The sequence below is a fragment of the Pelobates fuscus genome, chromosome 8 (assembly GCF_036172605.1).
Source record: "Pelobates fuscus isolate aPelFus1 chromosome 8, aPelFus1.pri, whole genome shotgun sequence".
Classification (NCBI taxonomy): Eukaryota; Metazoa; Chordata; class Amphibia; order Anura; family Pelobatidae; genus Pelobates; species Pelobates fuscus.
The window spans coordinates 139,117,394-139,132,592 of NC_086324.1; the positions used below are offsets into that span (position 1 = coordinate 139,117,394).

A 15,199-nucleotide genomic window follows, 5' to 3' on the forward strand; every position below is an offset into this window, starting at 1 on the left:
CGGGCAAGGGGGTGACTTTGTGACATTGGCTTCTAACGCTCAAACATGTCCTTGACAGACACCTGACTGTGGGCAAATAAGCAGGAACTACTCAAGGCGAGAGACGGAGTGGCGGATGGTTGAGAGGGGGCAAGGAGGACAGCAGTGGTTGATGTGGCTGAAGATGCTGGACCAGGAGGAGGATGGCGGCTTTGAGTTTGTGTGCTGCTTGTACTCATGTGTTGATCCCATAGGCGTTTGTGATGTGCGATCATGTGCCTTCGCAAAGCAGTTGTACCTAGGTGGGTGTTGGACTTCCCACGACTCTCTCTCGAGTTTCTTTTGGCACAGGTTGAAAATGGCATCGCTGTTGTCAGAGGCAGACACACCAAAAAAATGCCACACTGCTGAGCTCTGCAATGACGGCATTCTGGTGGTGGCAACAGCATGCGTTGATTGGCGTGCTGTCTGGCTGACCCCGGGTGCCGATGCATGCTGTCTGACTGTGCCACTAGCTCCTTGCGACGACCTCCCCCTGCTTCCAACTCATCTCCTCCTCCTCTCTGTCTCCCCATTTGAACTTTCCCCCTGTTCTTCTTCTCTTCTAGCGGGCACCCACGTGACATCCACGGACGCATCGTCATCATCAACCGCTTCACTTGTATCTGACAACTCAGCAAAGGAAGCAGCAGCGGGTACAACATCATCATCATCACACCGTACGTCCATGTGTGTAATGCTGCCTGACTGAGACATATCACTGTTATCTACATCCTCTGGCAATAATGGTTGCGCATCACTCATTTCTTCCAACTGATGTGTAAATAACTCCTCTGACAGATCAAGTGAAGCGGCTGTGGTGCTAGTGTTGGTGGTGGCGACAGGCGGGCGAGTGGTAACTTGAGAGGTGCCCGAAGCTAAGCTGGAGGAGGATGGTGTGTCAAGGTTCCGAGCGGAAGCTGTACAAGATTGGGTGTCCTGTGTTAGCCAGTCAACTATGTCCTCAGAACTTTTCGAGTTCAGGGTACGTGGCCTCTGAACACTGGGCATTATTCTAGGGCCAAAGGGAATCACAGCACCATGACCACGACGGCCCCTGCGGGGTGGCCTGCCTCTGCCTGTCATTTTTTTTCCGATTAGTGGTACTATGCGTGCAAGCTACTGTGACAACAGATATGAGTGGCACTGTGCACTGGCAGAAGTTGGCAGAGTAGACGCTGTAGGCCTGACACACACGCTTGACGACAACTAACTGCTATTCAATCTATTACAGTCAAAATTGTATTTTTTTTTTTGAATGTACACTACTGTTACACCAGATATGAGTTGCACTGGTGTGACACTGTGCCCTGGCAGGCCCTGAAACGCACACGTGTGAAGGAAACTGACTGCTATTATATTACAGTCAAAAAAGTTTTTTTTTTTTTTTTTAAATGCAAGCTATTGTGACACCAGATATGAGTGAGAAGCCGCACTTGACTACAGGATCCACTCAGATTAGAAAGCAACCACACTGGATTACAGGATCCACTTAGCTTTCCCAAAGGTAGGGAGGCTGCGTGGACATAAATTTAAAATAAAAATGTAAATTTCTCTGTGTCTGAAAAAGTGTGCGTGTGTGTCAGAGTGCTTGTACATTTGTAAACCTCCCCTCCGATTGCATGAGAAACATGTTTTTTACTCACCTTTTTTCCGAGGCTAGTTCTGCCTCCATGGTTAAGATCATCAATCTTCAGGATCTCAGCTAGGCCAAACAGAAAGCATTTGGAGGATATTGCGCATGCGCAGCTATGCCAATCAGCATTGCCTCATAGAGATGCGTTGAATCAATGCATCTCTATGAGGAATGTTCAGCGTCTCCATGCAGAGACGCTGAACATAGGACTTTCTAGTGGCCATCTGAGTGAATGTCACTAGAGGTGCTACTAGACAGCAATGTACACACTGCCTTTTACTTAAGTAAATAACCTTATAAGCAACAACAGCTACTATAGCTCACTGTAGTGGTTAGATTGCCTAGGGCGTCCTAGTGCCATTCCCAAGTTTAATATCAAACCATTTAAGAAGGGATTGCTATAAACTGAGGGGCTCTTTGTGCCACTGAGGGACTGCCTCCATTTTGGCCACATTGATAATATGGAATTAACATATCCTCATTATCAACGTTGTTATCCAACCATTAGTACAGAATGTGAGGCATCTGGTGGAAAACATGTATTGTTATACTCATGCTCTTCACTTTTCACCCTTATAGATATAAACAACATGCTTCTGCCTGACCTGTTCAAAAAGCCTAAGGACGCAATGCCTTTAATTTATTTCAATTATATTTCTCTCTTCTCAGAATGTATCTGTCTCTTTCTAGGTCGTAATTTTAAAGGACCACTATAGGCACCCAGGTAGGATCTAGGATTAACCCTGCCTGCTGTAAACATGGCAGTTTCAGAGAAACTGCTATGTTTACATTAGGGTTAATCCAGCCTCTAGTGGCTGTCTCATTGACAGCCGCTAGAGGCGCTTTCGCGCTTCTCACTGTGATTTTCACAGTGAGAAGACGGCAGCGTCCATAGAAAAGCATTGAGAATGCTTTCCTATGGACTTGCTGAATGCGCGCGTGGCTCTTTGATATCGGGTGCAGACACGCCACGTGCCTGGTTGGCAGAAGGTAGGGGCTGGTTACTTGGCTCGCACACAAGGGGACAAGCTGCGAATGGCGGCCCCAGGGGGCGCGGGAGGAAGAACAGGCAGGTCTGGAGGAAATGTGGCAGCTCGAGACGCCATGCTTGGAGGATCGATACGGAATCCTATGGCACCGGGCACGGGGACTGCCTATGTGAAGGTTTGGGATATGTGGGACGAGGCGGTTGGTTTCACTGAGGGGTCCCAGTCAAAGGAGGGGCGAAGGGATACCTTGCTGTGGTTCCTGAGCCGCTTGTTCTTTCAGAGTTCGCTTCATCGGCAATGGACAGGAGCATGGCGGCACTGGCGTTAGGGTTCAAACTGACCGATTGGGAGGAAGTGACGGAATGTTGTCACGTCCGTCAGGCATCGCGGGTCTTACAGAGAGGTATGAAATATGTCGGTGCCGGACGGCTGGTTTCCTTGGGTAACGCAACGCCTGGTGGTGTGTTACTCTACTTTTGCGGTGAGTTTGTTTGCGGTGGCCTTCTCGGGGGCTTGGAGCAATTCGGATTGGGGAGCTGGTGAGTGCCTTTCAGACGGGTGTTGGGGGGTTCTACACTCGGTTGTCGAACCTCAGTCGGTTAAGGTAACGATTCGGTAGGGTTGTACAAGAACGGATGTGTCTGGTAAAGGAGGTTTGGTAAAGCTATATTCCTTGCCAGGAAGACAACCATTAGAGGCTGGATTAACCCCAAATGTAAACATAGCTGTTTCAATGAAATGGCTATGTTTACATGTGAAGGGTTAAAACATGGGGGACCTGGCACTCAGATCACTTCATTGAGCTGACGTGGTCTGGGTGTCTATAGTGTCCCTTTAACACAGTGAGGGAGTTTAAGCATGCGTGGGATAGGCATAAGGCTATCCTAACTATAAGGTAAGGCCAGGGACTAATGAAAGTATTTAGAAAACTGGGCAGACTAGATGGGCCGAATGGTTCTTATCTGCCGTCACATTCTATGTTTCTATGTTACAGAGCACACTGATGGTGGTAGATGCGTTAATGTACAGCACATTTTATTGCACACTGGAGAGCTGGATGGAATGGCAGGCTGTGCAGGGGGAGGTGGAGAGCTGGATGGAATGGCAGGCTGTGCAGGGGGAGGTGGAATGCTGGATGGAATAGCAGGCTTTGCCGGGGGAGGTGGAGAGATGGATGGAATGGCAGGCTGTGCAGGGGAAGGTGGAGAGCTGGATGGAATGGCAGGCTGTGCAGGGGAAGAGCTGGATGGCAGGATGTGCAGGGGGAGGTGGAGAGCTGGATGGAATGCTGTGCAGGGGAAGGTGGAGAGCTGGGTGGAATGGCAGGCTGTGCAGGGGGAGGTAGAATGCTGGATGGAATGGCAGGCTGTGCAGGGGGAGGTAGAGAGCTGGATGGAATGCTGTGCAGGGGGAGGCGGAGAGCTGGATGGAATGGCAGGATGTGCAGGGGGAGGTGGAGAGCTGGATGGCAGGCTGTGCAGGGGAGTTAACCTTAATGGGCGGGGTTATCCCCGGCGGGGGCGTGGTTTAGTTCGAGTGGGTGGGAGGAGGCAGGTTTATGATTCCAGCTGGAAGGGAAGGGGGAGGAGCATGCTGTGTTGGGTGGAGCTGGGGGCGGGGCCTGGCTCAGTCCCGGTAGTTGCGGTCGATGCAGCGCTCGGTGTGGGTCTCGGTCCGGGCTCTCCTGGCTCGGTCTGTGGAGGAGTTCCCGGTGGAGCTCGGGCCGGAGGTGGATGGCAGCGCGGCCTGGTGTGTGCGGGAAGCCGCGGCCTGTGTGTACAGAGGGGAGGCCGGGCGGTGCGGCCAGCTCGGGGAGCAGCTCATGGACTATGGCTGGGAGAGGCTGAACGGCCGCGGCTGGCGGGAGGTGTCCCGGGACTGGAGGCGGCTCTACTCCTACGGCTGCCTGTACAGAGCGCTGGGACTGTGCGGGACCGGGGGCAGCATGGAGGAGGCTCTCAGAGTGTGTGACCTGGGGCTGCTCCTGGGGGCCCACATCATGGACAACGTGCTGGGCCGGCTCATCAGCACCCTGCAACAACACGCACACAGAACCGGGACCGGCCCACTGACTGCCGGGGGGCTCAGTGACTGGTCAGAACCAAGGCTGGACTCACTGATTGACAGTAATGGGTCAGAACCAAGGCTGGACCCACTGACTGCCGGGGTGCCCAGTAATGGGTCAGAACCAAGGCTGGGCCCACTGACTGACAGGGAGCCCAGTAATGGGTCAGAACCAAGGCTGGACCCACTGTCTGCCAGGGAGTTCAGTGGCAGGTCAGACCAGAACTGCGAGCCAGAATCAAGGATGGACCCACTGTTTGTAATTAACAAGAATGAGACCCTGACAGAGGGATCTATGAGCTCAGGTAATCTGTGCTTGGCAGCCTTATTGAAAGTGGCAGCCTATACAGTAACTCCAGGTATCATGCTGAGATGGGCATTTATTTTAACGTAGATGTCATGATATCCTATTTCTAATTAATACTGTATCTGTATAATTTAGTATTGTTTGCTGTCATTTTTTTTTTTCTGCTACTGGTCCTAAAGTACTGTCATTGATGAATTTGTATTTTAGGCAAAGTTATGGTGCAGGATGAGACCATGTAAATTCCTACAACCAAATTATTAAAGGGACACTATAAGCTAGGAATACAAACTTGTATTCATACGACTATAACTCCCAATAGTGCACATCTCAGTGCTTGGTCTGGTTCCTTCTTCTCCGACATCAGGACCTAATGGGCCGCAAGCGCATTAGGACAGCCCCATAGGAAAGCATTATATAATTCTTTCCTATTGTATTTTGTGTGACGCTGGGTATCCTCATGCATCGTGTGAGGACGTCCGTCAGGCGACTAAAAGTCGCCTAACGACCCGGAAGTCCCTCTACTGGCTATCTGGTAGGCAGCCACTAGCGGTGGAGTTACCCCTGGATAGTAATTATTGCAATACTTACTATTGCAGGATTAAGGAGACTGGGACCGTGCACCCAGGCCACTTCAATGAGCGGAAGTGGTCTGGCAGCCTGTAGTGTCCTCTTAAAGGATCACTATAGTGTCAGGAAAACAAAGCGGTTTTCCTGACACTATAGTGCCCTGAGGGTGCCCCCACCCTCAGGGTCCCCCTCCCGTGGCGCTGAAGGGGTTAAAACCCTTTCAGCCACTTACCTTATTCCAGCGCCGGGCTGCCTCGGCGCTGGTGACCTGTCCGACGTCAGCGGAGCGGAATGCATATTCGAAGTGTCCATAGGAAAGCATTTCTCAATGCTTTCCTATGGACGCTCTGCGTGATGGAGACATAATATTGCATCAATCATTGCCGATGCGCCTCTAGTGGCTGTCCGGAAGACAGCCACTAGAGGCTGGCTTAACCCCAAATGTAAACATAGCAGTTTCTCTGAAGGGTTTCTCTGAAGGGTTAAAACCTGAGGGACCTGGCACCCAGACCACTTCATTGAGCTGAAGTGGTGTGGGTGACTATAGTGTCCCTTTAAGCTGAATAACAAGTGTTTACGTCTTAGTTTGTTGTGCTGCAGAAGAGCCTATTTGGAAAGAACAGTTCCAGTTCCTATTATAATGTTACTTAATAGGGTGTTCTGCAGTCTTATTCCTTTAGAACTGGTAATGAAAATTAAAGGTAAATCAACAAGCACCATAACTACTATAGTTTGCTTTAGTGCCAAGAGTGCACTGGAGCCCTCCCAGTCTAGTAGTCAAACTGTTTAAGATAACTTACTTTAGGTCTGCTGGTTATCCATCATCACCTCCTCTGGAGCCAGAATGTCCTGTAAGGTGATTCATTAGCTCCACTTTGCTAAGCCCTGTGCTGGCTAACTGGTGCTCTCATCCAATGAGCGCCTACCTGCGCCACCAGACTTCTCTCAGGGCAGGAACTTGTGGGGGCAGAGGAGGTGGCTGCAGGCACCAGGCGAACACCAGGTAAGTTTTGATTTGACTACTAAAGATAGGAAGGCACCACTACAGCGGGCTGTAGTGTTTATGGTGTGTATGGAGTGTTTCTTTAACTGAATCAACCTTTTGTGATTCTCTTTTAGGTTCATCAGGTCAAGGACATTCAGGTAGAACATACAGAACATTTAGGCAAGGGGTATCACAAATATTCGTGCTTGGATCCATGTTTGAATTTTAGAAAGATCCTGAGTGTTTTCAGCTCCACAAACATAGGGTGCACAAAGGAAAAGGCAATGGATGAGAAAAATGTAAAAGGTGGGAAAGGAGTAAAGCAGGTGGAGAGAATTATCCATGCCAAGTGTGGATAGTGTCTGTAGGGGCTAGATCTAAATAATGTTCAGGCTCTATAGTCATCTCACCGGGATATATTTTTATTTTATAGATCTGCACCATAAGGGAAAGAAGAGACTAATGGATGACAAATGTGAACTGGAACCAGGGAATTGCAAGGTCCGAGAGGTTTGTTATATTTGGTCATTTATTCACTAAACATTGAGCTGTTGCAGGTTGACAGATCTCTTTCAAACTTTGTGGGCAAAATAGCTGGATATTAAACACTTAAAAAATTTATTTTTTTGTTGTGAATGGCAATAACCTGTCTGAGCCTGTAATGCCCCAACACAGGCGTAGAGAGAGGCCTCCCTCCTGCTCCAGGCCATGATGAGGGCCCACATCTTGGTTCCACGGACTTGGGAGCTCATGTCTGAGTCCGGGTCCTTCTCAGAATGGGAGTAGCCACAGCTCCCAATGTTACTTCGCTGCCTGTGGCGTTAGGTAGCCGCGCTGAGTAGGCTGCTGGTAGCCGAGCAGGGCACGTGGGGTGGGGGTAGTGTTAGGTCGGGACAACCTGATCGTCTTTTGAGCCGGGAGAGCCGCGAGTAGGCCGCAAGCCTCAAGTTGGGCAATTCAGATAATTGCTGGTAGCGGGCAATACGGGACCGGGTATAGTCCCCGATATTTAAGTCCAGGCGTGGGTGCTGTTGCTGAACACGTCCGATTTCGCATGGCAGTCAAGCTCCGCCCCAATTTTTTTCTTAATTTGTCCACTCAGTAGTCTACCTACCATTACTTGTGGATTAATGAACACATAACACCCAGAGGAAATATTTATAGACTATATGTAATTACATTATAAATAAATAAATACACCTCCCCTAAAATTCAGTGTAGTAGAACATTTAATTTCAAGACAGTTGCTATAGTAAGGTGTATATATATATTTTTTTTTTTGTAATTTAATTTTTTTTTTAAATCCTTGTTTACAGACTATGCCTCGCCCTCTCACACCTGTTCTGGAGTTACGAAGTACAATCCCGAAGCTCCTCTGTCCATCTTTGGAGCATTTCAAAGCAAATTACTTGGTTACACAGCAGCCGGTTATTCTAGAGGGCATCATTGACCATTGGCCATGTATGAAAAAATGGAGGTAAGATGTTTCTCTGCTTCAAAAGTCACGTTTCAGGTTTGATGTACTAACTTTGCTTGTACCTTAGTGTTCCTGCAATATGTAGTCCAAACATGGTCTTTGTCAAGCCATATTCAATAGTGATTAACAGCATCAATTTCGAAAGATGCTGGAACATTAAAAGTACATTAAAGAGACACTGTTAAAACTTAACGTTACCACTGCAGCTTGCTACTACTACTGTGTCTCCATCCATCGGTTTAATATCAAGCTGTTAAGGAACAGTTTGATTTAAACCAAGAATCGTCCAGTGTGAATGGAACACTGCTGCATTATCAGTGATTTCTTCCAACCCGGACATCGGTGATTAGCTGGGAGTGCTGGGCATGACTGTGGTGCTTACAGCTCTCTGTCTAAGGCAGTGGAGGTGGGGAGCGGCACCTAGCATACCCAGATAAGAAGCGAAATAATTCTATAATGGTTTGAGTACTTACAGTGTGTGGATGCCAGAGCACTCATGGCACCATAACCATTACAAAATCCTGTAGTTGTTATGGTGCCTGGAGTGTTTCTTACTTTAGAAGGTTTTTATCTTTTGCTCTGTAAATGTATCATACAGGAGTCCCCTGCAATGTCTAGCAAGCTATTATCAGTGCAGAAGATAAAAAATTCTGAATTAAACAGAATTTGCAATAAAGGAAGTGTAAACATTAGATCTCTGACCGCAGGGAGCGGTCACTAGGGCTTCATAAAAGTGATTTAACTCCTGAATGGCAGATAATTGAGCAGTGAGAATGCATGGGGCATGTTCTATACACTAACTGCTTCATTTAGCTTGTTTTGGTGACTATAATGTCCCATTAAATCACTTGAGTTTGCTGAAGTGCTGTGTGTGCCAAGAGTCTGACATTTTTTCAACCGCTTACAAAAGTGCCAGTTTAAATAGAAATTCGCACTTTTACAAATGGATGCCAAAATGCCTCTTTGGCTGTCACTCACGCACTTGTGACTCCAGCACAGAGGCTTCTCAACGAGAAGCCTCTGATTGGTCAATTCCTTGGCAATACGCAATGTACAAAAAGCCGCATTGTTTGTTTATTTTTAGCAGTACAAAAGATATTCTGTTTTTCTTGCAACAGTGTGGATTACATTCAGAGAGTTGCAGGATGTCGAACTGTTCCAGTGGAGTTGGGATCCAGATACACAGATGTAGATTGGTCACAGAAATTAATGACTATAAATGAGTTTATCAGCAAATACATATTAAATCAGGTATGATGTGTTCTCAAAATGATTCATAAAATCCAAATCAGAATATTTTATTTTTAGAAGCATGTCCACAAGTGTTAATAGTTCACTTTTAAGGGACACTATATGCACCAAGACCATCCTAGCTCAATGAAGTGGTCTTGGTGTCATCCATGTCTAACACTGCATCTGAAAACATTGCCATTCTGTAGACTTTTGCAGAGCTAACCTGCCTCTAGAGGTGCTTCTACCCCAATTACTTAGTTAAACAGGGCTATCGAATCCGTCATAGAGACCATTTTGCCACGCATGCGCACTAGCATTCCAATGTTTCTCTATGGAGACACATTGGATTGGCTGAGATCTACATTGACGGAGCATGATAGTGGTGACCAGCACAGTGAGGGCTTAAAGGTAAGTACTCTTGCCTTTCAAACCCTCACACAGTGGGGAGACCTAAATAGGTGTCAGGACACTAGCGTTAGGAATATACAATAGAAGGATATTTGTACACATCCTAAAGCATTAATCCGGTGTGGTTTGGTAATTTTACAGACCAGTATTCAGATTTAAATGAGCTCAAAACCTCTATTTCACTGAAATTACAATAATTCTAAACACCACAAACAAAATTTACAAGTCATATACCCCCATATGAAGTAAGAACACTTAACCATGCTCATTAGGATTATCCATTTAGTGAGTCAGGGGCAAAATGCTAGTTTTGGAATATTGATCGTGTTCCAACAGTACAACAATATGTAGAAATACACATTTAAAATAGATAAAGGGCATCTGTCCAAGCATTTTGGTGAAGGGAAAAATCTATCGAATGTAAACATTTATTTATCAACTGTCCGTTTATATCAATGAATAGATTTATTTTCATTTTAACTGATTTGATAGATTTGGCAAAAAGCATCCTAAGTGAAACCATGATATTGGGGAAACAATCACATCAGTGTATACCATATTAGAGAGAGTGATTTTCTTGTTTCATTCTGGTCATGTTTTTGGAATTGGGAAAAAGTTACAATATATATTTGTCTATATAGAGAAGTTTTGTTTTTCTGCTTTCATTTTGTGATTCTAATAATCTCATTCTTATTTTCTAAAAGCAAGGCGGCACAGGATATCTCGCTCAGCATCAACTATTTGACCAGGTAACTGGGAGTTTGATTAGGTTTCTTTAACCCCTTAAGGACCAAACTTCTGGAATAAAAGGGAATCATGACATGTCACACATGTCATGTGTCCTTAAGGTGTTAAATAATGATTGGAGGTAGGGAGGCAATTTATATGTAATAGCAGGTATGGTAGTGAAGCTTATTGTTGTGCAGTAAACACGTCTGTCTTGGGAGATGAAGATAGGCTATCTGGCTTGTGTAACCCTATATTCTGCTATTCCAACACCCATATTGGCTTATCATTTTCTGTTTACCCCTTTACCATTCTTACCCTTGTGCAAGGGTGCTAGTTGTTACTATTTACATACAAGAGAATGTATAGTCCTTATTACACACAGACATTTTATACCAATTTCTTAATTATATTTATTAAAATAAAAAAAAGATATAGTTTGAACCAACATCTCAGGCTGAGGCTATTGTGTTCCTGTGAAAGATTATAAGCAACAAAACAACTGGCTAAATGAAGCAGTTTTGGTGTATAGATTATGCTCCTGCAATGTCACTGCTAATCTCTCTGTCATTTAGGAGTTAAAGGAACACTATATAGCGTTGGGAATACAAACACGTTCCTAATGCTATTAGTATCCTACTAACCATTAGGTGACCGTTTCCCCTTTCGTTCCTCACCATGCCGGTCTTCATAATGTTATACTGCCCCCGGCTGAGATTATTAAGATTGATTGATTTCAGCCAATCTAGTGCTTGGGAAAGCTAGTGTGCATGCACGGCAAATTGCCAATCACATATCAGCTGATGCTCTCAGCCTTTCGGTAGGTCTCCAATGACAAAACGGAGTGTAAAAGAGGTAGACTTTTTCCACTCCGTTTTGTGAATGTGGAGCGACTGGATATATCTCAAATGGAAGAGGGGGCAGAGCGGACAGGTACCAAACTGAAGACTTTGGAGTATTTTGGGAGATGGGTTTTAAAAATGTGAATATTTAAAATAAAAATATTCTAATTTTGTATTTTTCTTGCATGGAAATTGTAAAGATCCATGAACTGAAAGAAGACATAAGCATTCCAGATTATTGCTGCCTGGGTGATGGGGATGAAGATGACATTACCATCAATGCTTGGTTTGGTCCAGCAGGAACAGTGTCCCCGCTTCATCAAGACCCCCAACAGAACTTCTTAGCACAGGTGTGTCCCATAGCTGCAATGGCTACACAAAAAGTCTACAAAAAGAGGGTATTTGTATTTTGTGAAGAAACCCAAACAAGTGCCAGGCATGATGAATCCAATAACCTGTACAATGAAAAGAATGAAGACATTTAATCACACCAGACCGGGATGACCCCCGCTGGTCCATAGGGGGGGAACGAGGGCCCTCTGTCAGGATTAAAGCCGTTGAAGGCGTCCGTCCCCCCCTGCGCCGGTCATGCTGGTAGGCCTTGAGGTGCATGTCGGTGAGTCCTATTTTTTTTGTGCCACATGTCTGGTGTCCCCAGGTAGCTCTCGTCGTCACTGTTCCGTTAAGTGAGATTTTGAGGGGATTGTGGTGATGTGTGGGCTCGTGGCACCGGAGATTTGCCCCTAGAAGCTGGAGCACCTCTTTTCTGCGACCTCGCGGCTCAGCGGTCAGGCCCCGCCCCCCTTGAAGCCTATCTTGGTTTTGCCCTCGGTTTCAATTGCAACCCACAACTCCTCCTGCTACATCAGCCTGTAATATACCAAAAGTAGACATTTTAGGTATGTTTGTTTTGTTATCAGTCTTCCTATGTCATACTAGTCTTGCCAATGCTTTATTTGATTTTCTTAAGTAATCAAGAAGTGTTTGTCATTATATAGGGTGAGTTGTAGGCAGTGCTTGTTTTGCTTGTGTGCATTGTTAACTTTTGATAATGTTTTCTTAGTGGTATATGAAGTCCTTTTGGGTGTTGAAGTCACATTAAAGTAAAATTGGAGTGATTTATAAACAGCTTATCTGCACTCTAACATTCAGATATCTCTTGTGCCTTATCTATTTAATCCTTGCAGGGAGTGAAAACATCACACATGCTTCCATAAACTGTGTAAGGTTGGCTTGACTTGGTTATTATCTGACAGATCCACTTTAATAATGCAACTTTAAAATAAGAGTGAAGTTCCATTTTGTCCATTTAAATGTATTTTCCTCCTTCAATGGTTTGGAAGAAAACAGAGTAAAAACTGATACAAAATAAAGATTGCAAGCCAGTGTGTCACCTGTAATGATATGCGTTAATTTCTACAGATTGTGGGAAGGAAGTATATCCGACTCTATTCAGTGAATGAAACCGAAAACTTATATCCATTTGAAAGTTCACTTCTTCACAACACCAGTCAGGTGAGTAAACCTTATCCAGTGCTTCAACCCTAGTAATAGCCAGCCCTGGCATTGTGGGCTTTGAAGACCACATTTACCATTGTGGCTGGCTGAGAATTATGGGAAAAGCAGTCTGCATTTCAGGGTTGGCTCTCATGACCTTATCCCCTGGTGTGTAATCTGCACATGTAAATGTTTTTTTATTCATATTAAATCTTTTGTAGGTGGATATTGAAAATCCCGACCTGGACAAGTTCCCTAAATTTCCTCAATCCAAGTATCATGACTGCATTCTATCACCGGGTCAGCTCCTCTTCATCCCAGTGCAATGGTGGCACTATGTCAGAGCACTGGACATTAGTTTTTCCGTCAGTTACTGGTGGTCCTGATTTTTTTTTTTATATATATTTTTTTATTTATACGAGCGCTGTAGAACTTTCGAATGGACAAAATACAAAACTTGTATCTTCCATGACCTGTATGTAATATGTATATTAAAAACTTTAAATCTTTTGCAAAGACACTAAAAAACAAATTACCACTGCCAAACAGGACGGGTTTAAAGAAGCTTACATTTCATGAACAATGTTCAAACACTTTTGGGTGCTAGTTTATAACTGGGGCTTCAGTTTTTTTTTTTTTTTTTAACTCCTTATTTAAAAAATAGGAAAACACCGTACAGAAAAATTTCACATTTTCATATTCAGGTGTCCAATAAAATTCTGGACAGGTACCCTTTGTAACTGGGAACAACAGGGGGAAAAAAAAGAGACGTACCATTGTTCAATACATGTAGAATGTTAGGTGTGTGACTGAAACTTCACAATCATTTATTTTGTTTGGTGAATGTTAAGGAAGGTTATTTTCAGATTTCCACCGATGTGTCCTGGGTTGTGATGGGAATTTTTGTTTTGTCAAAAAGGAACTGTCTTTCTAGGGAAATTTAAGGGTTGACTTGTAACAACTGTGATAACGTGTTTTGCCTAATCCTTTCTGTGTGTAGTTGGGTAGGGTTATTGTGCCTGGAGGGCTCTATCAGGGTAAGTAGTTAAACTGCTTGCCAACTTACATGGGGGTCTGCGTGGTTCCTACTGTCCTTTCTTCTTCTCTGGTATGCAGCTCCCTGCACTGAGCTAAATCGGACAAGGCAGAGATTAGCTCATTGGCTGAGTGTTTTACACTGCAGGGATAAGCTCAGGTAAGCTAATAGAAGTTTCGTGCAGGGGCATCCAAAAGAAGAGAAAAAGACGACCACTTATAAACAGAACGGTACTAGGGGAAACAGGTTATCAGGGGAGGCAGCAGAGGAAATTGTTTACAGCACAAATTTAGAATTGTCAATATCCGCCTAGAGGTTGTTTGGTTTTCCCTCCGATGTAGTATATCTTCATTATTTGGCAAAACCAGGACTTTCTTTTAAATGGGATTTATTAATAATTTGCTGACTTTTGAATAGAAACCAGGAACAGGTTCACCTTGATGGATATTATTTAACCTGTATGATTATATAAGCAGTCTATGGTGCTAAATGCTTCTTTGCATGTAGGCTGCATACAATATGAAGGACAAAACAACTTTTATGCACAGTAAATTATTTCCTTGGTATTAGTGGCAGTACAGTAGGAATGTTCAATGGACAAGTAGCCAAGACAAGTTGCACCCAAAGCATATTTCTGCTGAGGCCAAGATGTCTAGCCGGTAGTGCTGAATAAATGTATTAAAAGATGACCAGGTAGCAGCTTTACATTTGTCTTAAGGAGTAGCCAAAGCCTTTTCTGCCCAAGATGTAGCCATAGCTCTAGTCACAGGCAACCTTCGGCACTCCAGATGTTACTGACTACATGTTCCCTGATGCTTTGCCAGCATTATGGGTCTAAGAGCGTTGTGGGAGATATAGTCCACAACAGGTGGAGTGCTGAATGTTGCCTACCCCTGCTAGTCTAGTGTAACGAGCTTCAATGTTTTCTGAAAGCGATTTTCCTAGAACGCAGTAGGTTCATCTAAGTCTGTTGACCTTTTGATTTTCCTTATAAATTGATAAGATTAGATTTCTTTATTCTTAAAACCTTGACAGATAGATGAATATTCTTTTGACGTCCAGACAGGGAAGATGTTCTTCTTTAAGTAAAGATATATTTTGACAGAAGGTTGGTAAGAAAAGTGTCTAATGTTGTCCTTGAACAAACCTTAGGATGAAATGATGGTATGGGAAATTAAACTATTTTGTTTTAATGGAAGTCTGTAAATTCTAGTGCCGAAGAAAGTGCCTACATTTCACCTACCATTTAATCATAGAAGCATCTGGTTCTTTTGTGTTGTAGGAGAGCCTTTTTAGTCTGGGAAATCTGCTCGATAAAATCTTTTTATGCACAGCCGAATAAGTTTTCCTATTGAAAGGAAGTTCACACAAGGCTCATTTTGATGTGGTGGCAGCAGACCACGCTTTCTGCTAT

General features: G+C 44.6%; 1 protein-coding gene across 2 annotated transcripts; it reads left to right on the top strand.

Moving 5' to 3' along the window:
- Positions 1-4,290: 4,290 nt before the first annotated feature.
- On the top strand, positions 4,291-13,385 carry KDM8 (lysine demethylase 8). 2 transcript variants are annotated; one of them, XM_063430345.1, is made up of 8 exons: positions 4,291-5,012; positions 7,000-7,076; positions 7,883-8,043; positions 9,162-9,294; positions 10,389-10,433; positions 11,453-11,602; positions 12,675-12,767; positions 12,971-13,385. In XM_063430345.1, the coding sequence occupies exons 1-8, from the start codon at positions 4,292-4,294 to the stop codon at positions 13,133-13,135; spliced, it is 1,545 nt and encodes a 514-aa protein (XP_063286415.1). In that variant the 5' UTR covers position 4,291; the 3' UTR covers positions 13,136-13,385. The 2 variants fall into 2 exon arrangements, with proteins under 2 accessions (XP_063286415.1, XP_063286417.1); XM_063430347.1 differs by having other exon boundaries at positions 7,000-7,067.
- The last annotated feature ends 1,814 nt before the right edge of the window (positions 13,386-15,199 follow it).

Coding starts and splice junctions, on each gene's coding strand:
- KDM8 (XM_063430345.1), top strand. CDS start 4,292: ATGCAGCGCTCGGTGTGGGTCTCGGTCCGGGCTCTCCTGGCTCGGTCT. Junction 10,434..11,452: donor AGCATCAACTATTTGACCAG/GTAACTGGGAGT, acceptor GAAATTGTAAAG/ATCCATGAACTGAAAGAAGA. Junction 12,768..12,970: donor TTCTTCACAACACCAGTCAG/GTGAGTAAACCT, acceptor AATCTTTTGTAG/GTGGATATTGAAAATCCCGA.